This window comes from Bombus flavifrons, chromosome 1 (genome assembly GCF_040668555.2).
Source record: "Bombus flavifrons isolate JBK064 chromosome 1, iyBomFlav1_principal, whole genome shotgun sequence".
NCBI lineage: Eukaryota > Metazoa > Arthropoda > Insecta > Hymenoptera > Apidae > Bombus > Bombus flavifrons.
Genome location: NC_138442.1, coordinates 7,562,313 through 7,588,574, shown reverse-complemented (window position 1 = coordinate 7,588,574; position 26,262 = coordinate 7,562,313). Strand labels below are relative to the sequence as shown.

The window sequence follows — 26,262 nt, the reverse complement described above, 5'->3', positions numbered from 1 at the left end:
AGAAAGCAGCAAGATCTTATAGCGATGTCTACATCAGCAGCAGCAAGCAGCACTATCGCGACGACTACTATTACATCTCAGTCATGCAGAGGAAACTAATAGGTGTATACGATAATAATAATAATGCCCGCTAGCTTTACGTTCATAGTGTATATGCGTTGTTAATTTACAGCTATTATTTCTGCATACACCTAACATTTGTAATCTTGCATTCAACGGCGTAATGCGAATTAGAAGGGACAAAATTCATATTCTTTTATTTATATTTCTGTTAGTTGCATTTTATGAAAGAAATTATTAGTTGTATGTGTGTGTACCCGCGTACTTGCTATACGTGGAGAGAATGTTATGAAAAAGTGGAAGATGTATAATCATTGGTAGAATTGTTAAATTGTAATATCAACATTTGTGAAAAAATATATTTTATTTCTTAGTTTATAAAAGTTTGATACGTTCGAAAACGAATCAACTAGTTTGTCAACTATTTTGCGATTACTTGAACGGTAAATCGAGACTAAACTGCCTTAATAAGGGTACATTCATCGACAAGTTAGACAAATAAAGTTGGAGGAAGCATGCAATTACGATAACCGGATAAAACTTTTATACAAGAGATCACGATGTTGAAGAAATTGTACAAAATATATCTTTTATATTAATTATAATATTAATGCATAATATATATAATTATAATATAATGTATATAATTATATATATATAATTATAATATAATTATAATATAATGTATATAATTATATATATAATTATAATATAATATATAATATTAATATTAATATATAATATAATATTAATAATATAAATTTCTATAAATTATATTACAGGGTAATGAGAAAATTTTTTACTGAGATAATATTGGAGCATCGAAGATTTGTTGGTAATGTTTGATCGAAAAAAGTTGTGATATTTCTCTATTGTGGCGGTAGGTAACTTCTGCCGACGCCTTTCGATGGTGGGTAGCCTTTAGATCCGTTCGGTTCCTGACCACCGCCATGTCCATTTTGCCCTCCTGATCCAGAAGTACGACCAGCCGGGGACAAACTGCCATTACTTGGGTCGCCGGTACCAAACTTGAAGCTGGCTCTATTTCCGTTTTCATCAGCCTCATACCTTCAAACGCGTACGAAAGTAAGGATAAATATTGAAACGAAACAACAAAAACCCGCTACCAAAGAAAAATTGAGAAGTTGCCCCTCACTTGACAGAGATGGGAAGGCCTTCCGGGCTTTGGTAAGAGAAGCTCCCTTTTACAGTTCGCACTAGCTCACCGTCTACCAATTTCAGCATTTCCGTTTCTTCTTTTTGTACGTCGTCCACTGGCGCATTTACGTTCAAATTCGGACGATTTCTAGCTTTATTATCCTCGAACGGCGTATTTAAAGTCAATCCGCCAGAACCACGAGCAAACAAAGGCGCCTTCTGATCGGGTGATAACTTTTCACCGGTGCAACGCCACGTATCGAGAATCATTAGCCAGAGAATCTGGGATCAGAGAGGAATGATGTAAAATTCGATTAACGAGGACGGTCTTGGAAATGATTGGAATCATGAGATCAGCATAACTCTTCACACACGTTACACAAATCACAGTGACATTCTCAGTTCTTTTCAGATGTGATTGTATTGTGTACGGTTTACGGGAATTAGCCGTTTTCTCTTCGATATATAACAAATGGACGCTTACCCGAGGTGAATTCGACTTTCGTGTCGAACGATTCGTGATGACCTCTTGACCGATGGGAACGTATAGTAAAAGTACGACTCTCGATTTTACGATCTGTTATCTCTCTTAATACGTATTACGTATTATATGTGCAACCGCATAAAAAGACACTTTCTATTTAATACTTTCCCTCTTAATCGATTTAAATGTAATCTCTTTTATCGTATTACGTTTATTCGCTTCGAAAGGAAAAATGAAAATCATAAATAGCCGGTGTATTATCCGCGACGCACGTAGATATGTGTTGCGCGGGAATCTCAGATACGCAAGGGGTTAGGATCTCAAATTTCAAATTACTTTTACCATGGTTATATTGAATTGAGTCGAATTGAAAACATACCAGCGATTGAGGCACAATTTTTCGGGTGGTCATCATCACCATAGATTAATCACACTGATGGCACTTTAAATGGCATCCCCCGAGGCACTCGCGATGATATTGCTGAATTTCAGAAGTCACTAACGTCTGTGCATCTTCGCTCTGTCCGCTTTTATATAGCCGCCACTAGCTCTATGCAAGGACGATGCTTTTTTCCCCCTCTGAGACTGTCGATTGTCGCAGGGAACCACAGGGATCACGAATCTCGTTCGCTCGTACGTCCTTTCAACCAGACTCAGTTTGGTTCTCATATTTTTCTCTTCCCTATAACTTCTATTGCATCTCACAGAAATCTAAATCTCCTTCCTTTTCAATCATTCCTCATCAAACTCCTCACCTCTTAATTACGAACTGTTTTTCTATAGATTAGATCCTTTTTTAAAATCTTTTAATTCTTTAAATTCACTTCATCCAAAAGTACGCTGTCTTAGAAACGTGGAGCGTGACTTCAAGATTTTGTCCAATTTCTTTCATGATTACGATATGGTTTGCAAACAACCAAGTGTCAACATTTTCATCACTTAGCGACGATTAGTTTAATATAATAAATAGATAAGTAAATACAAGGATGAAGCGGTATCAAAGGATGAGAAGAAACGGTGTTTACAAAGCGATGCAAGTTACTTGGGAAATTAATCAAGCCTCTAACAGTATTTCGAAACGTAAGTGTCTATTCGACAGGGTGGATGAAGTTTTACAGTTTTTCTACGAGAGATTTGTTATCGAATGACGATAATGCATAGTTTCGAGGTGATAGAGGAATCCCACGGAAGGAACGCTTTGCATTGTAAATCTCTTAGGATACACGGATTGTTGCACGTTCTCGATGAATTGCTCGCATAAGACATATGCGCTCGCGCGTGAGACTCGCGTATTGGTTTGCGCTTATTTTCTCTCGATTGTGTGGGGACGCGGAGACGGCTGGATTTATCGTCATCCGTTTGCCACGCTATTCAAAGGCCAACGTCGTTACGATGGATGAGATTTCGCTCTTTTAAGGGCACGCGGGCAAACAATACGATCTCTGAACCGCTAATAGGATGCGTTTGCTCTTTTGTAGGTAGCAACAGAGTCGCGCTGACATTTTATCCTTTTATTCATTGGTCCTTTCGTACCGAACCCATCGCATTCCGTGTGCCCAGTAGTCAACAGTCGACACGACGTGATCATCATTCCGTTCTGTTCGCGACCGATCTCGATTCCGATCCTCGATCGAAGCAGTGCTAGGTTCAAAGATCGTCAGGTTTGCCCTGAATCTTCTCTCTCCTATCCTGCTCATAATCTACATTCCTAGACACGTGGATCGCCATCTCGGTCTCGTTCTTCGAACTCGGATGAACGACAAATCGAACGATATCGAGGGAGGGTCATTGCCCTTTCGTAGTCGATCGCTGGCGAACGGCCAGGTTTCGATCGAGAACCCTGTTTGAAAGTACCCGGAGTTTTTCTAGACTCAACTTGGCTCATCTTTGTACCTCGAAGAGCGTCCCGATGGGACCTTCCGTTCTAATGCGCGACTCTGCACCAATCGTTCGTACCACGTAACGATTTCATAATCCAACAGCTGCTTTTTCTTTGAATGTACGAGAGAGAAAGGACTTTGTCGTTTGTAAATAAGATATACACGCGCGCATTCACGCGCTATCGCGTAATTCCGCGTACGTTATCGTATGAGAACAGATACCCACGCGTGTACTTTCTACGATACGACGGATTTATCTCCCGTGATTTACATCTGACTTTTCCGAGTGTTCTTTCATCTTCGAGATTCTTCGTATCTAACCTCTCGCCTGTTATCTCGTGCGTGTCCGATTAAAATGAGAAACGTAGCTAACGAAAGAACGATCACGCGACCAAATTCAATTTCGAGCAACCGTTCGATCGCCAACGGGATTCCAATTCTTTCGACTATTTCGTACAACAACGTAAATAAAAACTCGCGTTTTTACCTACTGTACGATCTTTCATGTTGCGCCATTAGGTAGCTGAACTTGGCTGGATCGTCGCCTTACGTAAACGGACGAAGGCTAGAAACCATATACAGGAAGGGGCTCGCAGAGACGATATCCTTCACCCGTATTTTAATTCTATTCTCCCCGAGTAAAAGAAAAACATAGAAGTAGGGAATGAGTGATAGGTTTGCTGGGTTTTGATATCTCTAAAGATGTTTCTACTCCGTTTTCTTTTTGTTCTTTTTTTTTTTTTTCTTAACAAGACATTTAATATTCGCTCAGTATCTGTAAGCTCAGCAAAATCAACATTTTGCGTGGGAACAGACGTTAAGAATTTCGGTGGATTCCACTCGTTGGTAACGTCGCATCTTCTCGTGCAACTCGACGACTTGCTCAACTCACCTCGATCGATTCAAAATATTTCGCCAAAGAGATCACCTCGAAGTATACCGCTCGTCTGTAACCAGGCTATTCTTTTTAACATTTATAAAGTGCTATCGGCATAGGTTCAGAGTTTAAAAGAGGCTGACAGGATTTTCGATGAACGCATCCTCGAAATCACGTCGTATCAGGACGATAAAACTCTCGTGCTCGATATTACCCATGGACAACACAGACAGCTATTAACTTGACCCTCTATTACGTAGTAGTACTCATTGAGATGTTTGGAATGATTCATGGCCGCGAGAATAAGATTGCTTTCGATATCACAGGCAGTGTTAAATTTAGATTTGCGTTGAAATTAAAGGTGATCTCGCTCTCTAACGTAAACAAGCGATCGTTGAAATGAAAGAATCGGTCCTCTGTCAACATGACTTCGAACGCGTGTTTGCTTTAGGCTCTGAATCTACCCTTATAGTACTTTTTACAAATTAAAAAGATGCCGTACGTTGAGACGCTAATCGAACAAACTTGTGTACGGCGCCTTACATCTTTTTTATTCTTGAACACGAATGTGTACGAATTACCGTTTGCTCGTTTGTGTCACGTACATATGTATTTCTGTGAGCGCACACGCACCTACATTTTTGTTTAGTAAAATAATACCTTTAATCTTCGTTACTCAGCACCCTTCGTACCTCACTTTCTTCAGCATTACGTATAACTCGTATGATTGAACACCCAATTTCTCTCGATACAAAATATATTTAGGTACTCGATGAAACGCGCTAAGGCTTTCAGAGACCAAAACATTGCCGTACGCGATTCCAATAGATCGCGTCCTGTTGTCCCGTAACGGATATGTCCGTTGCTTCGCTCGGATCGCTCCAATTTCCGCCAGTTTTAACACCGAAATGTTTGTCAAATTAGCCTAATGTTCGTATAGAGTTCCTGTAGATATATATTATATAAAACGAGTATTAATAGTTTTGACGCGACACGAGCGTAAATCGGTGCGTTTAATCGTGCCAGATATCTCGGAGAAACAACCGGCACAAGAAAGCCAACCTTCGAGAGTTTCATCATCTTTCCGGTGGTGTTAACATGCCGTGTTTGTTCTTTCGCGACCGATCTTTCGAGGCGGATATTCGTTTTATCGGCGAGCATGTCTCGGAGCATAGAATCGAACGAATCGATAAGAAAATATTTGCATTTTGCGGATAATCGGTTGGATGCATGTCCAATCGCGCGAAATCCCTACACTCTGGACGCGTCAAGACCATTAACATTCAAAAGATTTCCAGTGTAAAGTTTGAATATCCACGTAGATTTGATATTATTAGCTTGAGAAACACGAATCGGAGCGAAATTCGCGGAAAGGTCTTCGGAATTGTTCAATGTTTCTCCACGTTTCGTGTGCGTGTGCGTGAGCGTGTACACGCAAGTGTGCAAACGCGTAAATATACATGTATGTTTGTTTTAGAGATATACACATAGTATTTAGTACTCTTTCCTTTTAGATTTTCTTGCTGGTACGTCACTTTCGATTACAATCTGCGAGGACGCGAGTAAATTATTCAGGATCTTCTGTTACTTACAACTTTATATTACACGCTTTGCCATACATACAATGCAACGGCGTACAATGAACGAAAATAAAGGAAATCTTATTCCGCTGGTGTCGGTCTCGTTCTTTCTTTCGCTCCCTATTTCATCATCCTTCGCCATAGGATCGCATATTTTTCATAAATATCTTTTGCTCGGACGATCTAGAAAAAATATGCGGATATGTGTATTAAAAAATACAGGCACTCGTGCAGACACACAGCCACGCACACACGTACAACCATTAACGCGGACCAAGCACCGCTCGACACAGGGCGGATCCTTGCGTTCTTTCTGTATCTGTATACGCAATGGTTGAAGAACCGAGCAGTTTTCCACGATCTGGCGTTTTTTCCCTGTTACATTATTATTAATACGCATAAAACCGATCAACGGTTTTCCTTCCAACGAACATTTTTAGCATATACGTTTCATAAACGTGCCTTTTACTCATTTTAAACGAGTGTCTTTTTAAATCTCTATACTTTCGGAAAGATTCGCTTTGTAAGATACACGTCATACACGTATACATTAAATAAAATGAATGGAACGTAGCGGTGAAAGGACACATCGAAGTAAAAGTAAAACGCATAAAATGAAATAAATAATTTGTAACACGATCATCGAATCGAACAAGTCCCGAGAAAGAAATCGTTCATTCGTGCGCCCTATCGTCTACGAGTTACCGTAGCGTTCTCGACGCTTAATTAATTTGTGCCGCTGCAGCAATCGAGAAACTAGAGTTGGAGCGCGGAGAGCAAGCCACGTCGTCGTCGAATCCGTTCGTCCGCACCAACTCGAATGGAACGTAACGCGTTCTCGCACTCTTCGGATCGCCGACAATCACACTTTGTTTCAAAAAATATCGCGATATTTACACATTTCATGTTTGACGATCCTGAATAGTTACTCACGCGTTTAGTCTGGCGAGCGCCAGCTCGCTTAATTACAGCTTTCTCTTTCGATAGGTTTGCGTTTCTTTGATGCGAGGTGTAGAAAAGAATGGCAACAGAATAGAGAAGAAAAGATTGGTGTGTGAAAGTAAAGCGGTTCGATAGACGATATCTTCTTCGCAATAAGAGAAAATACTACGCGTTCTCATGCTTAATCGCGAGAAAAGAAATACGGCCGGCTTGACGTTTCTCTTTTCATCGAGTTGCGTCTCTTTCAACGATCATCGTACGTACAGTTTTCGATAGCGCATATTCTACGCGATGTTAAAAAATTTCGTAAAAGTTTTGCCTATAGAGATTCTGAGTTTTAGTAAAAACGAGAGTCTATGAATAATCTGTGATATTATATCGATGTCCAACGAAGTAATGGCGTTCTTTAAACTCAGTAACTTTGAAACATTCTGTGCAACTGCGACTTTTTCTTTCACGCTCGCGTCTCGCCATTTTCACGCGGCAACGCGCGAAAATATTCCCGAAATCACGATAATTTTGACAGTAATTAACCACAATAATAAAAGCATATAAGCTATACAACTACCATTTCTGTATCTACAATATAGTTTTATGTGTATGTATATATATATATATATATAATTTTTTTTTTATTTATTCTCTTCTTTTATATAGTCTGTTACTTTATAGACACTCCACTGTCTTTCTGAAAGGCTATCAAGAGGCTCGGTGCTTTTCTACGCTCGTTCAGGTATCTTCCTCAGTGTCGCGTCATGTCAATTCGCTCGGTATCATCGTTGTTTCAACCGGTATCGGGATTCTCTTCTCATTCGTATCGACAACCATCGCTCGCATTCTCTGTAGGAATCTTCGATCCTACGAGTAGATTGGTTTCGACGATTGACACGGCCAATTCGTATCCTCGTCGTAGAAAAATCGTCGATGTCGTTTCGGAAATAGGAATACGACGCGTTCACGCGATCGCACATTTGCCCTGCGTATCTCAGTTCTTCCGTATCTCCGTGAAACTCGTTTCTAGGGTAGGATGCAACAGAAGAAATTACAATGTTTTCCACGGCACTCGTACAGCGACCATTTCGAAAAACGTGAACTGCAAAGTTATCGGCGACCAAGTCCCGATGCACCTTCAACGACGTTGAATCATCCGACTGCTGAGACATCCATGCGGTAGCTTGTATCCTTTCCATTACTGCAGAAGACAACATTTACATTTAGGCTTCTTCTTTAAGGTGACGTGTTCGACCTGCGAAGCGTCGCCTGGTCCCTGTGCCGTCATTCTGGCCACTTCGACGGTAGCTGCTCTCGATGCGACAACCTGCAACGTTTAATCACATCTCGTTACTCCGTATTCGAACGTCGTCGTGCATGATTTTTCTCGATGAAAAAATACGTTTACCGATGGGATTCCAGCGAGAACTCTGCTATGATAATATAATTCACCGTTAACATTTCAGGTGACTGGCAACTTTTACGGAAACCACTCGTTTAACGGTTGAACAGTCCGCGGATTGCGTGACTATTCGACGACACGAAATGTTCGATTAAAAATGCTAATATATCGTTACCTTATCGTTGACAGATTGCTGGTTGTTGGCGGTTGCAGCTTTCATCGGTGTACCATGGGCGTTTCCATTTTCCTGGCCAGGCTTCGGCGACGAGTTGGCGTGTCGATTCGTCGAGTTCGCTGAGGATTTCAACAGGGGACTGGAACTGGAGTCGTGGTCGACGGTGGTCTGCGCATTGCTGGTAACAGCGTCGCACCCTGGCAACGGAGGAGCGGTTTGTCCAGGGGTCGGTGTGATGGGTTTTCCACCTTTTATCAATTCAACTATCTCGTCTGCTTCCCTCGAAAGATCGCCGTCTGGTCTGAACGGATTGTCCCAACCACTGTCCGTACTGAAAATTCATTTTTTCCCATTAAATTTTTACCATCGTTCGTAGACGAACGTACGACTCCATTAGACGCTAAATTATACCGAACGACCTCGCGCAGCTAATCGCTTTTACACTGGAAACATCTACCTTCAAGTTTCAATGGTTTGATACTCGTTTCAAGCTCGCCGATAACGACCAAGTTAGGTGTGCACGTATTTTTGTTCGTTAGCCTTCTTATTTCGTGCTTGAAACGTAACCATAAATTAGGCTTAATTATAATTGCCACTCCTGGTTAGCCGTGACATTGACCACGATATCGGATTCCATCTAATTGCAGCCTATCTTTCTCCCCCTCTTTGGTGTTGCACGTGTAACGAGTGCACACGCGATCATTCTCGCCAGCAGTTCGTCTAACGTTCACGATTTTCATTTTATCAATTCGTTGTACTTTCCACATTTTTTATTTACTCGTTCAACGCTCCAAAGAAAATCAGATACAAATATCGGTGTATCTCGTTAAACAACGAAAATAAATCTTGCACGAGTTCGAAATACAATCGACAAAAAGAGAGAAAGGATGGTAAAGGATGGTACGATGGAATGAAACAACGAGAATAAAAGGAGAGTATTCGTTCGGCAGGAAAAGTAACGTTAAATGGTTAGCGTTGGTAGGCTCGGCGGAACCGTTGGACCACAGCCAACGAGACTAATAATGTTCGATATTGCGAAACTAACAACGAGTGCCGACTCTCCCTCACTTTCCCTGCTGCGATTAATCTTCGCAGATTGCATTCCATCGCGTTTGTCCGTAGTTCCGCCATCGTGCACCGATAACAATGGGAGGAGCCGTGGGGATCCGCGCCGCGACAAACCGACCGCCTTTCACATCAACAGGGAACAAGGAAGCGATCGTGTTATTTATATCGTTATCAAGAAGTTGATTAACGACAGGTAAACCAATGATCGACTATTGTAAATCCGTTTTGAGAGAGGAATCTTTTGTTGCACAAAGAAACTTTTTCTTTCAAGGACGTTGGTGTCCAAATTTTCATTTCAGAAAAATCTTCCTGCATATACTCAGAGCTAGTAAATATGGTCGAGTGTTTCTTATTTAACCCTTTGCACTGGGAATTTTATTTCAATTTCGTTAGCAGCAGCTGCCAATACTTTTAAGCGTTTTATTTGAAATTTACTTGAACTAAAAAATAAGACAATTTAAATAAGTAAAGGAAGAAAGAAATTAAATATCAGTTCTATTCGCTCTATTGTTGTATTTACTAATTTTTAAGTGTATGATATATCTTGAAAGAATTTCCAGGATGCAATCCCGCTTTTCTTTCGCACGTTTCACAAGAAAACGTGCACGTGAAAGAATGTCTGAGATAAAAACTGATATCGAGTCACACTCGACATAGCAGTGCAAAGGGTTGAAGCGCGCCTTGCGTATTTGCTCTGCACCGAGTGGCTGTAAATCGCGCGGCAAATACGAAACGGACGAATTTAGGAAAGGAACGGCGAATGGAAAATTTAAAATCGAGAACTGCTACGAGCCAATGGATTACGAATTTATTTTCGATCTGTCGTTGCGGTATCAGCAATGACTGCACGCGCGTACGTATGTGTGCCAACGTCCGTAATCGTAACGCGATGTACGCAAAAACGAAACAGTTTGCTTTGCGCGCGACCATATTCTTCGCGCATTTATCCTCTTCGACTCTCGATGGTCCACACGCCCGGTGGACTCCAACGAGTCTGAAAACTCGCGTCTTTCGTTCGATCGGTTTACGCGCGATAGTCGCGTAGTTCCGTTGGACGAGCGAGCTCCTCCGGTCGGTTCGTTCCAATTGCGTAAATTTGAGGTGGAAACGAGCGTGGGTGGAACGTGTTGGTCCGCAGCTCGTTTGCTTTTAAGACGATTACCTTTCATTGCCATCCGACTCCTTGGGCACCTTGATCACGTAATACACGTGGCCTCCGTGGGTGGTCGTCATTTTGCTCGCGCTCGCGAATCCACGTCGTTCGATATCAACATCGGAGATACGCGACAAGTTTACTCCGGTTTTCCGCGCTACTTCCCCGAACCAGGCACTTTATTACACCTGGACGTGGTAACGATCGCGATATCGACTCACGGAATTGTCCATTGTCGTTCTTCTCTCGATCGCTCTTCCTCTTCCTCCTCTTTCTCTACCTTTCTCTCTCTCTCTCTCTCCCCTCTGTCTCTTCTTTTAACCGAACTCGATCTCCCCGTCACTCGTCGACGTTTTGCCTAGCGGTTCAAGCGCTTCCTCGACCCTGTCACCGAGAGAACTCTTCTGTGATTTCGCACGGACCAACTCGAACACCGGCGTAAGACTTTATTTTTAAGCGGATTCGTGGCGGGAGATGTTTGCAACTACCGCTCACTGTCTCTCTCGCACGCCCGCCCCTCCCACCAATCGAGCTTCCACCCCTCTCTTCAACTTCCCCTTTCTCTGTTTATCACGGAACGTCGACGCAACCCGTTATTTCAAGCCACGTCCGCGTTCAACAAAGTATCCTTCGATCTTTTCCAACGTGGCTTTCCAAGCTGAAACGCATCCTCGAGTTTTTTTAGACCGCGAGGAGAACGCTCGTTTTCGATATCGCGAACCGCTGGAATTCGATCTCGGAATAAACTCGGGGATGACTCGTCCTCTCGAGAACGGAACTCGAAACCAGAGCGTGTCACCGTACGCTTTTTCGCATTTGCACGGACGAAAAGACGGTGCGTGAGAAGTCGGCGTTAGTTTGCACTCGGATGGCAAATAAAGCCGATGGAAAGCCGGCAGTTTGTTTCCACGTCGATCGTAACGAAACGCATAAGCTGTTCATCGATCCGCCTCGCTCGAAGCTGACCTATTTCCTCGAAGTCCTCGACCTATTTACTCCGATTCCCGTGCTGTCTGTCGCCGTCCACCCCCGCCGCCCCCGTCAACGGGTTTATCCCGTTGCGGGTGCCGCAAAAGAGGCTGCTTTGCCTTTGTCGGTTGATTCCTTTTCGTTGGAAAAATTATCTGGCGGATTCCCCTGGGAACGAGGCAGCAGTACTCACAGTGGGGAAGCACGTCGCGTGGACGACGACTACCTGGTAGGTCACACGACGACCATAGGTTTTCTTGTATTATTTACTCGCAATTATTTGCGCAACCGGCGTACGAAGGTAGACGCGGCCGGCATCGATCCGATTCTGTTTATAACCGGTGTATCCTACACGTATGGCTTCCAGAGAAGTGAATTCTCAGCGATGCGCGATTCTTACAGACGGCCGCGATAACAAAGTTATCGGTGCTCTGGCGATTCCATAGTTTCGTTCGATCGAAGCTCGTGGAAACATCTCGTTATCCCTTGATCGGTTTCCATCGGGCGAAATAATCGCTCGGGTGATACCTTTGCCCCCTTGGCGTTATAAATAGCCGCGAGTTCGATGCACCGAATTAAATATACAACGATGTTTTGCCTACGAGAGGGAAGATATTGCTCGCACGATGACAAGAAAACATGCTGACACGCGAAACTCCACACCTACTTCTTTCGAATTATCCAGCAATTTCCACGTGCACAACGAGCGTCGAATTGATTTACTTCAGCGGCTAATAGGTGAGACATGCAGCTCACCCTCGGCAAACGACGAGATTACTCGGCCCTTAAGGGGCTGAATGTCTCGCCAGAAGCAATTTGCTCGGCCGAATTCGTTATATATTTCAAGCGATGACATTTTCAAGATCTCGATTAACGAGCGGCACGACCTCGCGCTACGTGTGTGCTACCATCAGGGACGAGCGACTACGTGTGGTGGCTTCTATACACGCGCTATCCTCTCTCCTCGTATTTGTCTGGTCGCTGATGATTTCACCGATGGGGTTGGCTAAGGGTGACGCGACGAGGGTGAGTATATGGGTCATGGCTAGTGGCGGAGTTCTTGCGCGCACTGTTTTCCGCTCGCTATCCACCACTGGCCCACTACCGTCTTTGTCCACGCGTCTATTATTTCGCAACGGACGCGCGTTCCTTTGGTCTTGCACTTTATTGGTGTCGGGGTGCATTACGAGTGAGAAAACGAAAGAAATAAATTACAAGGCTGGCGATTTTTGATCAGCCACGAGTAGATACCATAACGAAAAGTACGGTTAACGAGCGCCAAGATTAGAAAACAGTCTATTTTGTTGTATTCGTGGATGCGTTTACGATTATTTATGCAAATGGAATATACATTAGCGAAATTGGCCAAGGCGAAACATATTACGATAAGCTGTGCCATTGCTTGCGATCGAGCCGAGTCTTTTTTACGCCTTTTAACGCGTGACATTGTTTTAAGGAAATCGAGTCGCTTTCACTCACGTTCCTCGTTACCGGCGTCCCTCTAACGAGCTCCGACTCGACCCATTCTCTCGTTTCATCTTCCGAGATCGTCGAGTCGATTTCGATAGATGCAACGAAAGGGGACTCGTAGTCAGAGTCGCAGGATGGAGCTTGGTGTGAGAGATCATTCCCGAGGAATTCCCAAAATAAAAAAACACGCCCACGACCGTTAAAGTCTTGGAGAGTGGAGACGCCGGAATACTTGGTTACTTTAGAATTAAAAAAAAAAAAGAAAAGAAAAAAAGATGATCAGGATGAGCGCGTGTGATTGCGACGACGAGTGTTCGAGTACATGGGATGCGTACAACTGCGCCATCGCGTAAGGCTGCAGTTGGTTTTTCCGCGACTGCGTCGTATAGTCTTGTCGGACCAGGAAAATTCAGCCGGAGGAAAGGCGAGAAAACGCGGACGTTAAACGCGAGCATGAACGAGTCGCTAATATACAGACATGTAGGCCAGTGTGTTGGTCGCGACGCGACGCCACGCACCAATTGATTTCCTCCGCCGCAACCCACTGACTCGATCACAGACCACCGGCTCGTTATTCCATCCAATTTGCACCATCTATTTCATAAAACTGCGTACTAACGCTACATGCTCAACTACGCGGTTCCAGCTTATGTCTACAACTCCATCGAGTACGCGACTTTTCTGCTCTTACGAACGTCGTTGCAAAGCTTACGAACGCTGCAATTTTAGCTGCACGCGATGTAAGCGAACTGGTTGGACGAATGGACCTTCCCGTGACAGTCCTTTCGGCTTCTCCCTTGAGCAACCTTGAGCAACCAGAGAATCTAACGAATTTGCCAGTGTACCGTCGTTAACTATTTATACTAAGTTCAAACAAAATAGATCGATATAGGTCATGGTTCTCGGGGAACTCTTTCTTCTCTTTATTTTCTATCTTTGGTAGCCACGAAGACGGCGCAACGGTACGCTGGCCCGTTTCTATTTTCAAGGAGCCGCAGCTCCGTATTCGCTAGAGCTTCTGGAGCTTACGACTACCGAAACTATGCGGCCGACCTTTGCTACGAGTCTGTCGGAATTCTAGTTTCGCGCTACGGGAATAGCAAAGCTCGATTTCCATCATTCTCGTCGACTCTCCTCCTCCTCGAGGATGAAAAGACGACTGCGAGTGGTACAGGACTCTTTTCAAAGCAAACTTTTCAAAATGCTATATCGATGAATGACGAAAGCGAGCCGATATATTACAACGCACGCGAGGCTTACGAAGTCTTGCGAAGGCGATCGTCGATCGTATTGCGCGATAATTCTGAAACAGCCGCTAAGAAGCGCGTTTCCAAGGTTCGTGTTATTTTCCATGGCCGTGGAATTCCGTGCTCCAGCTATTTTCAAAGGAAACCCGTGACGGCTGAGTTTTGACCGACAGACCTTTTCGAACGTGCAAACAGCAGCTAAAGCGATTTCGTCGCTTCCGCAACGACGAGCAAGGGACGTAATCGAGATCGAACGGTGACACGTTCCGGCGCGGCGATTTTAACGGCTATCGCATCGTCATCGTGCGAAAATCCAACGAACGTTGAAGTAGTGGAGGAAGAAGCTCGCGTGTATCAGCCTGACAGCAATCACCAGGGATCCCCATGGAAGGAGGTCCGATGCATTCGGGCGCACGCCGTACACCGCACACTGCCGACCACGGACAAAGGAAAACGCGGTGCACTGTGAACCAACCGATTGAGAGCACGGCTCTTCGTTGGTGCAGCCGACAGCACAACTGGCGGCTGTCCTACCGCACCTCTGCACATCCACCCACGCTATATCGATCGTTCCTCCTCTCCCTGGCTCTCCTCTACCCACTTCCTTCTCTTCCTCTCTTCTGCCACTATACTAGTACCTAGTATTCCTCGTGGTGGCGGTACTGTTAATAGTAGCATCGCAGATGCTATTTGTACATTGGCTATTCGACTACTATCAAGCGCCAGCCACGCTTCTAATACGCTGCCTTGGCATCGTCGTGGCCAGACGCACATACGCCCTTTCGCCTTTTCCAACTTGCAGCCTCCGTTACGTCCGACCGTCCTCTTAGCGTTGCAGACGGTTTGGTAGACGATCTAACGCGTCGTGGTCAACGTTTTCTTGGATGACAACAGGTGCGATCGACGTAAAAACCTAGTATTGCCTTGGCAACTAAGTGATTGCAGATTTTGTCATTGGGTGGTATTAACAAATCCGCAATCACTTAGTTGCCAACATAGATAACGATCGTTTCAGACATTGCACGCGATCGATTTGCCTGCACTTGTGCAAAGGTGGAAATTTTGACTTTCAAATTAACACTTTACCGACCGCTATCGGTTCAACAGCATACGCACGTCCGACCGGCAGCTCAAGCGCGGATTCTCCCTGGCTCCGGCTCTGTTTCGGTTTAGACTTTTCAATACCATTCTTTTCGTTCATCGCGAACAGTAAGTTTTTCAAATTGGTATAAAACTGTGCGAGCTTACAAAACAACGTAACTGAGCAAGGTACCTTGGTACTAAATAACAAATCACTGCTCAAATAATGAGAAAGATTGTCGGCGACAAAGTACCGATTAATAGGCTATCGGTCGGCAAGCGTTGACGACAAGAAGCCGATTAATAGGCTATCGGTCGGCACGTATTGACGACAAAAAGCCGATTAATCGGCTGTCAGTCGGTAAAGTGTTAAACTGTCGTTCCATTCGGCAAAAGAATTTCGTTAAGCTCGAACCGGCGATTTGATAAGGGCGGAGCTACTTCCGTGTGTGCGTCTCGTGAAATTCAGCTTCCTGTTATTGCGATTTCACGGCGATTTAATCGCGCTCTGTGAGGAAAACACGTTTACTCGATTACTGGGAGAAGGAAGGAAAACGAGATTTCGTTAAACCGGTAGGAGAGGAGCAGGACTCGAGAGTTACGTAATTGGTCGCGGCGTAGTAGATGGCTGGTGGGACAAAGTGAACAATAGAAAAGGAAACGGCGGATGGAGCGTGGTTCCAAAATGTTTCCTCGTTGGCCGCGCGCTTCGACTCTCGGTACGCAACGCATGTTTTGCAGGTAATACGTAGAACACTTAGTTACGCAACACTCGTGCAACAAAAAGGAATCTCGTGACGAAAACTAAGAAACGATTGTGTCATTTCGCGCAACTCTAATCACCTTCTCCAACCTTTCCAATCGTCGGACAAAATTTTTCAGCCATCTACAACTAAATTTACAGAGTCCTGCTCGAATTACGAGCGAATAAATCGTAGCAGCAACGGTCGTTTCTAAAGTATTCTAGCAAACTCGTTTTTCAAACACTTGTTGCCCAGTTCGTTTAACCGCGATCGAACACGTATCAGCGGAACGAACGAGCAATTGCGATCATCAAATACGTAGATCGAAGTCAAGGCAGCGATCGTAACTTCGTAATGACTTGGTAACTTTCGATACGCTTATTACGCGTGTTCGTCGCTTGCGTAAGAGAATCGTGTTATTTAAAAACGGGATGTTGTGTCGTGCAAAAAGGGTACACGTAAGAAACAGCTTCGTATCGCGCGGGTACGTTGCACCCTGAATTATCGATCTTCAGATCCTACCCTCTTTTTTTTTTTTTTTTTTACCCCTATTTACGTTTTTCTTCTCGGCGCGGCGATCAGCTGTGTATCACGCGAGCAATCATTTTTATCGTGCAAACAGATACGCGACGAGCAGTCTCCGGCGTGAAAATGTACACCGAAACGTAAAACGATACGTTGAAGACGGATTACGATTTAAAATGAAACGAAGTGGCGCGCGAGAGAGAAAGGAAAGAGATAGGAGAGCGAATGATCGGACAGCAAATGATTCATAAAACGATCGCGTCGCAATAAAGGCACGCGTGAATAAGCGAATGCGTAACGGTTACTCGATCAACGAGTCTGTTTATAACAAGAGAGCTTCGTTCTGCGTCTGCGTAACAGTCGCAAAGAAACGTAAATTGGTAGCGCGATACCGTTCGATAGAAAAAGATAACGGCAGAAAGACGGAGAAAAGCGGAGAGACCGAGGGGACGGCACGTCACTTCCGGTCCATTAAGAGCAACACCGGGGGGTCACTGGTGTGTTGCTAGCAGGGAGCTAATTATAATTATAAGAAAGGTAGTGGTTCTCATTTGATCGTGTGCATCCAGATTTTTCGATAATTCTTCCAGATGCTTTAACAGCAGGGGCATCGTATTACAAAGAGATACGCGAGTTCCCAATGCGCAGGCAACAAAGCAAACGAACGTACTATGATCTACGGCACGTCCTCTTTGTTTACGTCTCGCTGCTACCAAACTTTCAGATATATTTATATATTTGGTATTTGTCAATACCACCTAATGACAAAATCCACAATCACTTAGTTGCCTATCCAATACATGCAGACTACGCCATGTTTTTCATTCGCTTTCGCAATAACGTTCTTACACGCGTCCCTCTAAATCAGAGAAAACGATCGCATGCTCGGATGATGATCAAGGTGAGTGAACGAATGTAATACAGCGAGGCGATCGATAACTTGAAGAGGTAATCGAGAAGGTGCTAGGTACGAAACCGAAGGAAACCAAGCGAAACGGAACGAAAGCAAAGGGAAGAGAAAGAAGGACGAGAGGCTTACCTGATTTGCGTGTGATAGGCGGGAGCTGTGTGTTCGGTGTGCGTAGTCAGCAGTTCGGCCGGAACGGTGTCCATGTCGATCGGTTGAGTCCTCGATATCGCGATAGGCTGCACCTGAAATACGCCGGGCGTTGTCGGTGAAGGTTGTGGACCTAACAACGACACGCGTACCATTTCCCTACCTTCGCTGTAAAAACAAACAGAACGAAAGATCGTTAAAATCGTGTCCAAGCGGATATTCAGGTTCGATCATCTTACATTCTAAAGCGAGCTACTCACACAGGTCGCGGTGCATCCAGCAGAACGCGAAACTTAAAAAAGCAAAACGTAGTCGTACAACGACGCAAGTAACGCGAAAGCAACATACGATTTTTATGTCGAAAAGTGCCAGTACATTTGAACGTTACAGACGACTGACGGTATTTTGTATATCATTGTTATCTCCTCAATAATTTTTATTGAACATTAATAGTACACATATACATATACATGTATATATACACATATACATTGCAATTGACATATATAATATCTGAGGTGGATAGGTGAGGTGGTACAAGTGGAAAGGGGGTGATTCTACGCGAAAAATGAGGTCGAAAATATAGAATAAAAATTTTTCGTTTGAGGCTTTGTTTTCGAGAAAATCGACTTTGAATTTTCGCTCGGTACGCGTGCGGTACGTTATAACGGATCTCACTGTAGATCGTTGTCTCGATGGAAAAATTAAAAAAAAAAACAATTAAAAAAAAAAGAAATTTTTATTCTATATTTTCGACTTCTTTTTTCGCATAGAATCACCCCCTTTCCGCAACCACCCTTTATAATAATATAGATGTATTTCGTAAAAATATTGGGTTGGCAACTAGGTGATTGCGGATTTTGTCAATACGACCTAATGACAAAGTCCGCAATCACTTAGTTGCCAACCCAAAAACAAATATGACGAGCGATTTTTCGACTCTGTTTTTTCAAAGAACCCTGCGACTCAAACGGTTAAAATGGCGATCCTTCGCAGGGCATCCAACATTCGCCGTTTCGATTCGATAGCGGCGCAAGGTTCATTCTTTCGGAAAGGAAGAAGACAGAAAGTAAGATTACGCTGAATGAAGAGAACGTTTCAACGAACCGACTGCATAATAACCGGTATTCATCGAGCGATTCATTATGTATCACCTACGACACGAGAACCGAATTAGTTAACGGTGATTTATCATGAAATGCTTTCTTCCTTGGTGATAGTTTTTCGGTCGTTAAATATTTCGTGGGCTCACATGTTGCACGAATGGCATCGTGCCAAAGGATACGCTGACACTTGCCAATTTGTGAGATCGCTTGACAATCCAGTATGTAGATATACTAAAACCGGAAACATCAAAATGTCGTTAACTCTGATCGAAAATTGTTGTTTCTCGTTAGCGTGGCGAATCACGATCAGATAGAATCGATAAAAGCTTAGCCGAACGATCGAATTCACCGAAGCCGCTTTTAAAAACGATGCAACGCGTCTTTTGAAAGTAATTCCGTTCTTATCTTGCCATAAATAAAATTACCCACAGGTTATTTCATTTGTCAGGGAAAAAAAAGAACGCGTGTAAAATAACGTGGAGCGACCTTGGTTGGAAGACGGTAAAACGAGGAATTTGCCTCGGGACGGATCGTCGCCCCATTCGTTCAATGGCTGTTTGCCACCACCCTGTGGCGTAAACGGTGACCCTCTCACTTTTCAAGGGGCGCCCCACGGATTGCGGAGAAAGTGTTTAATCGATATTTTTCAACGGCGAAACTTCGCACGCTGGAAAATTCTACGCACGGATCGCTTCCGATTATGTCTCGCAACCGCAACTAACCGCTTTCGCTTCCTCTTCTTATTTCATTATCAATTAACTATCACGCTTTATATAGAAATGCAGCGACTGGTCCCTTTACTATGGAAACTCTAGTTTCCATTTATAGATGGCGAACGGAATTAAATATCGACCGAGCGTTTGTGCTCGCGATAAATGAAAACGATTGGAATTAGATAAATTATTAATCACTTAACGATCTGGCGGTAAACATTTTATCGAGCGAAGTTTCACTACAAATGTTTTGAAATGCATCGAATGGTTATTGCGCTAGCTATGATTTTTTTGTGAACATTTATTACGGATTACCACGTTTGCCGGAAGTACGCGGTGTTCGTCAACTATCGCGTCAACACATTGTGTATCGATGCGCGGTTAATCGCGCGACAATTTGCGCCAGTATACGTTCCGTTGGTATAAACAACAATCAACGAATCCGCTCGTTTTCAAATCGTTTCAAAATGAAGCTATGGTAAATGGAACGTGCTCGAATACTATGCATTACAAAAGCACGATTTTATTATCGAAACCACGATAACGCGACGTATATCAAAATGATTCGATGTTATTGCGGTTACCGACCAACTATACACCCTCTACTGTTATGACAACAAGACGCGATGGCTTGAAAAAAACCGAACTGTTACCGAGCGTAGCGAGTCATCCTCTTACGCAATCGGCACGTTCTTCCATGTCGACTTTCGCGTCCAAGTGGGGGAGCAACGGGAAAAAAGAAAAAAAGAAAAAAAGGGAAAGGAAGGGAAAGGTAGAAGAAGAGGGTAAAAAAGAACGAAAGCGGAAAAGAAAAGGAAAAGAACAAGAGGCAGTTTTACGCAAGGGAAACGAAAGAAATCGAAAGGATGGAGAAGCAAAGCCGAGGTCTGGCTTGGAACCGGTTTTACCATTCCACGGTCACGCGACTTTTCATCCCGATGCAGCCGGTTACGAAGAAATCGATCTTAGGACGATAATGCACGAATGTTACGCGCATTGAACGAGAGAAATCGACCTGCGTATATATACGTAGATGCAGGCTATCGAACAGCACGCGCGTACATGCGGCAAATACGATCAGGAAAAAATAGAAATACGGAGAGTACGCGTGTTTACGATTATTTCAACGAGAGCGTCTCGGCCTGCTATACTTTAGCCTCCCATTCCCCGACACCCACGTTTGTCACGTTCGCTACGTTTCCTACGGTAGCATGCGGTCTGACGTCATGGTGCATTTAAACACCTACGCTATACGATTTAAACTTTAGACCTTGAGTTTGTGATATCATCCCGCGCCGATGATGATCTCGGTATGTCGAAATGTTTTTCGTAACTGTCACCAGACTGTACCCGCGAGCAAATACCCTCCGACCGTGCCTTTTATTTCAGTCGATATATCCAACCGGTCGATCGTCACGCCACTATTTAACACGCGTTAATTGGAAGGTTGACGTTCGATTTTCCTAAGTGATATCAACAGTGTTAATGTCATCTAATTCGTATGATCTATGTGCTACTTCAAACCGAAACTATACCCAAATACGTGTAAATTATATGCGTGTAAATTATAATCAAGTAGGTACTTATTAAATTTTAACCCAGTTTCGTAGACGGGCGTCTTCTTGGTCGAAAAACACACTGGAGAGTAATGGCATCGACTATTGTACGAATAAGGGGCGGATGGTCGATGAATGATACGTGGGCGCCACTGCGTCTATAACTCTACGAGGTCGACTTCTCTATACCCGTACCCAAACGAGAGCGTCCAGTGATATCGAAGAAAATTGATATTTCCAGAAAATGAAATCAGAGATAGATGCGTTATTTTACCAAGAAACCGTGACAAATTTTACGGTAAACGGTCGACACGCCAAGATTTAACAATGATTAGATGAGTAAATATTTTAGATTCGTCACAGGACGTGAATTATCGGCTACTGCTTCGATTAAAATTACCCCGTGTTTTCCATTTTGGGGTACGCCCATTTTGTTTCTACTCAGCGGCATATTTTTAACTCCTTACGCTCGCCAGAATCTATGTAACGACATATAGCACATGCGATCGGTTGTGCGCGATGGACGAGTGTGTGAAAAGTTGTACAGGATCGTCGAAAGACTTTGTATGACGCGGCACAAACTCCCACATACGCCGCGTCAATTTATATTCATAACTCAGAGGAATTTTTCGTTGGAAACCGGCTTTATTCATCTCGATTTACGCGTGCTTCCCGCTCAAATTTTCCAAGCGGCACGGATGAACGAACGAAAGACGGATATCACGTCTTAAACGTTTAACCGTTTTAACCGTTTAATCCGTAAAAGGAGACACGCTTGAAACGCGATTCTTCGTCGTGAGCTCGGTGATATACATTACACAGGCTGATCACGCATGACCGACTAGAGTTGAGCTTCGATATAACGCTTAAATTTAAATTGTACATACGATATAAAAACCAGCAAACAAACGTTCCATTTTTTGCTATAGAAACGAATAATTTTCATACTACCGCAATAAATTACGAAATCTAACTTTTACGTCGGTTGCCACGCTTTCTTTATCGAGTTCGCTCGTTAGTGAAATCCGGAAAATAAAAAACTGCAAGTTAATCGTTGGAACGAGTGAACAAAGCACGTGTATACGTATCGTATGTGAAGATATAGAAAAAAATAAACGTTAGAAAAAATAAATGATAGCCAAGCAAAGAGAGATAACGTTATTATCAGAGTGGGCTAAAGATTCGACTGTATGTATTTCAATTTGTATTTCAATTGGCGATAACGACTTGAGCATGTTTTACTTTATGATGTTCTATTTCTTAAACAGAAACTTAAACGAACAAGAAATTTCGTAGGTGATTCTGGCAGCGTATTTCAGAAAGCTGATCTTTAGACGTTCGATAATTAATCTATCAACGATCGTAAAATAAAAATGTACATTATTGTTGGAGATTATATTTGCAATGCACTTGAGCCGTATACGAACTACGCTTCGCCTCTAGCTTTAGCTTTAGAATATAGTAGTGGTCGGAAAAAGGAGGTAGTGTAGTATGTATAAGATGAACATTAAGTGCAAACTACTAGGTTAACGCGAAAACGTTACCTCCCCGAGTGGCGGTACCGGTTTAACAAAAGGAAGATCCAAAGATTCGAAAGAAAGGGTCCGTAGTGTGTCAAGATGGCTCGTCGCCATGGTAACTAGCCAGAGAGTACTCGGTCTCTTTTGCATTTTCACCCTCAGTAACTACCATGTTTCTCCCATCTCCACCTTCCCCTTTTACTACATTGGTTGGTTCGGTTTATAGACTTTTCAGAGAGAATCGATTGCACGGTAATACGCGTAATCATCGTCAACGAGTAGAACTAGAAGTGTACGCACAACTAATCTCTATCACTGTGCTTAAAATAGAAACAAATGAACGATTGCAAGAAAACTATCGAGATACCTTCTTTCGATACGACTGTGTTCGAACGAATGGTAATTTGAACAGCGATTAATTTTATCGAAGTCACTGCTTCAATTCGTCATGCTCTACCAAGCAAACGAACGATCGTTCTGTTTACCAACGAATAGCCTAAAAAAAAGAATCATACCTGACAGATGAGAATCCGTCAGCTTCCCGTGGCCGTGGCTCGGGAACAATGACGAGATGCTCCTGTAAATACTCCTGGCATGCAAGTTCTGTCCCCTGAACTTCGATCAAGCTCAACCGGTATCACTCGGCAATGCTAGACACTCGCGAAAAAGGTACACAGGGCTGTCGACCGATGCCCAGGTACGACACGAACTAAACTTCGGCCTCCGGGAAACGAAGCTACGCGTCGCGAAATCGATCGTAAATCTTCCGCACCACGCCTGCGTTTATAGGCTTCCCTTGCTCCACCTTGTCTGGCTTTACACTGAGAACGACCCACGGCACAAGGCACAACCCGACATCGCGTCGAACAACTGCGACGGTGCTATGCTCTCTCGGCGCTTTCGCGAAACATCCCATTATTCGACGCGCGCTCCCGATCGTTCGATTACGTTCGGACCAGTTTTTTTTACAATTTAGTTCTGTTTCTCACATGATAAAAATAACTTGATCTTTTTGAACGTTTGTCGTCGCGTGCATCGACATTAAGGTATCGTAGGTATCATTAATTCCTTTGCTTCGTTAGATGCGTATGCTTCGTTGGCATTCCTCAGATATGCATATACATATTATGCAACATAACATTAGATCCAATACTATTTCAATTGTATAGTTATTTGGATAGATTTATGTGGCATAACAAGATATAACTCATATAGACGCGCATAAATTCGTATTTGTTCATGTGCAAATTCTAAGGATGACATCATGCCTTACCCCAAGGCAGTTGGAGAATATTTTAAAACCTCGAGAATGATGTCAATATCATTACCTTTTATGTTAACCTACTACAGGTTATTTAAGGAATTACTCACCATACAAATATGTTAAGAGAACTTTTTACCGTAATTCGCAATTTGTCAATCGACATCTGTGTATGCATTATTGTGAGAGGTAACTTCAGATGGCATAGAAAATTAGACGTGCAAGATTCTGCGGAAACCTGTTTATTCAGCTTAAAATGAAATTTAATCCCGACCATAATGTTGTCGAAAACCGACATTAAGTATTCCGTGCGTGTGCTTTGTCGTTTAACCGGATCAAACACGATAATGATCACACCAGGCAATAAGTAGAAGTCTATTAGGGAGATCGCGCGTGGGCGGAGGTGTCTACGTTACCAAACTACGGCTAGTAACGCTTGACTCCAACCTCACTGATGAAATGCAGTCTCAAAGAAAGAAATACGAACTGTTAACTGCTTGTAATGACTATGTGGAACGAAAAAGATATGGATTACATAAATCTGTATTGTCGACTTTACATTAATACATACTTAGTATGTATTGTGACGATAAAAGAATTCTAATCGCTAAAAATTATTATACGCTTATCGGAAGATCTTATGTAAAAAGATAATGTTCCTAAGAACTCTTCATATCGATATTTAATGTTTAACGTATCGGATGACGTGACACATAACGGCACACGATATGTATGTATGTATGTATGTGTATATATATATATATATATATCCCTAAGTAAGTACAAGTGCAGCAGCACGGAAGGAGAAAGAATATTTCAATTACTTACTCGGTATCAGGTACAGATGCGATCATAGAGGGTATGCGGCCGTTGTGGTCCATAAACCGATTGATCTCCGGCTCTTCTTGAACAGGAGTCTCGTATACCAAAGTTTCTACCATTGATCCTTTACTCGAACCAAAGGAAACTCTAGAAAACCCAAGATACTTTTTTAGTCTCTAATATTTAGAATTATGTTATTCTTATACATGTGACTGCGTGTATTAGCAACAAGATAATGAATATAAACGAGATAAAACAGCAGAGGAAGAACTATTGACATAAAAAACATTATTAGCCGTGCGGAAAGCCGAAAAAAATAGTTGCCGTAAACCTCAATTTCCTATCGCGTGACAGTACTCGAAGCAAGTGAATCGGACACTCGGCAACCGCAGGAGCAGGCGGTCCGATATCAAAATCGAAATCCCACGATCATGGGATCGAATTACAGGGATCGAGAGCAGTCAGGATTAAAACTGCGAGTGTCTATCTTATACAATGTGCAAAACACGGTGGCACCGAATTTTAAAAATATCATCAGAGGATAATTGCTATAATTTGTGCACACATATACGTATATCACAGTTCTATCGATTATCGTCGAAATACAAGTATAAAATTTTTGACGACGAAATTTAATATTCTAAACTAATCTAACTAGAAATTATTAAAATAACCAGTACCTTATCCTGTCTATTTAATTTTCCTATTATGTATATACTCCGATTTTATCTTCTTTTGAAACATGGTTGTGATCTAGACTGGAGCGGTTGTCAGTACGGTGCTGCCACATGACGACAGTTTTGCTCAACGAAACTATACTCGAGAGGGTAATACAGAGATACATCGTATAGAAAGATGCTTAAAGTCACATGGTTGCATAGTCGTACAGTAACGTTCTAAATACTATCGTTGTTCTGTTCTCTAACGTACGTAGTTCCTTTCTACTTACTACCTTGTCTGTGTCACTAACCCGAATTTTTCTCGATGATGTAACTGACTCGTAATTGCTCGCCCACGCGTTGCTTTCTTACTTTCTTACTCAGAAAACTAAATGCGTTCACCTCAATTTTTTTATACTGTAGCGCATTATAATTAATGCACAATATAATTAATTCTTCCTAGAATTCGCAGAAAAAAGGAAATATACGATACGTTACACTATTTGTATTTCAATTTTGTGTAGCCACTTTTATATCGTTTTCTAATAGCTCTTTCCGATCATTCTTTTCGTATTCTTTTTTCACGACATTAATGCAAACAATGTAAAAGCTGTAAGTCTAATTGAATAGAAACTTATTCTGTAAACAACCTTCGGTTAAAAATGATTTTATGGCTGTACTAACGGAAAGAGGTTGGTATGTGTTAAAAGTACTGGATAGTTTCAGCAAACACCTAATTAAAAATACTATTGAGTGGGAGGTTT

General features: G+C 42.9%; 2 protein-coding genes across 3 annotated transcripts in view; both read right to left on the bottom strand.

Moving 5' to 3' along the window:
* Positions 1-815: 815 nt before the first annotated feature.
* On the bottom strand, positions 816-5,898 carry LOC138185068 (uncharacterized). Of its 2 annotated transcripts, none has more exons than XM_069123698.1 (3): positions 2,082-5,898; positions 1,217-1,500; positions 816-1,128 (listed from the first exon to the last, which is right to left on the bottom strand). In XM_069123698.1, exons 1-3 carry the CDS (start codon positions 2,121-2,123, stop codon positions 930-932), a joined length of 525 nt encoding a protein of 174 aa, XP_068979799.1. In that variant the 5' UTR covers positions 2,124-5,898; the 3' UTR covers positions 816-929. The 2 variants fall into 2 exon arrangements, with proteins under 2 accessions (XP_068979799.1, XP_068979807.1); XM_069123706.1 differs by lacking the exon at positions 2,082-5,898 and adding an exon at positions 1,703-2,071.
* A 140-nt stretch (positions 5,899-6,038) lies between these two features.
* LOC138184980 (uncharacterized) overlaps positions 6,039-26,262 on the bottom strand; it is a 39,657-nt gene continuing 19,433 nt past the window's right edge. The window contains exons 4-7 of the mRNA XM_069123525.1: positions 24,846-24,986; positions 17,844-18,029; positions 8,550-8,880; positions 6,039-8,299 (exon numbers count right to left, since the gene is read on the bottom strand). Coding sequence (XP_068979626.1) covers positions 8,171-8,299; positions 8,550-8,880; positions 17,844-18,029; positions 24,846-24,986 — 787 coding nt within the window. The 3' untranslated portion in view covers positions 6,039-8,170. The remainder of the gene's footprint in view (positions 8,300-8,549; positions 8,881-17,843; positions 18,030-24,845; positions 24,987-26,262) is intronic.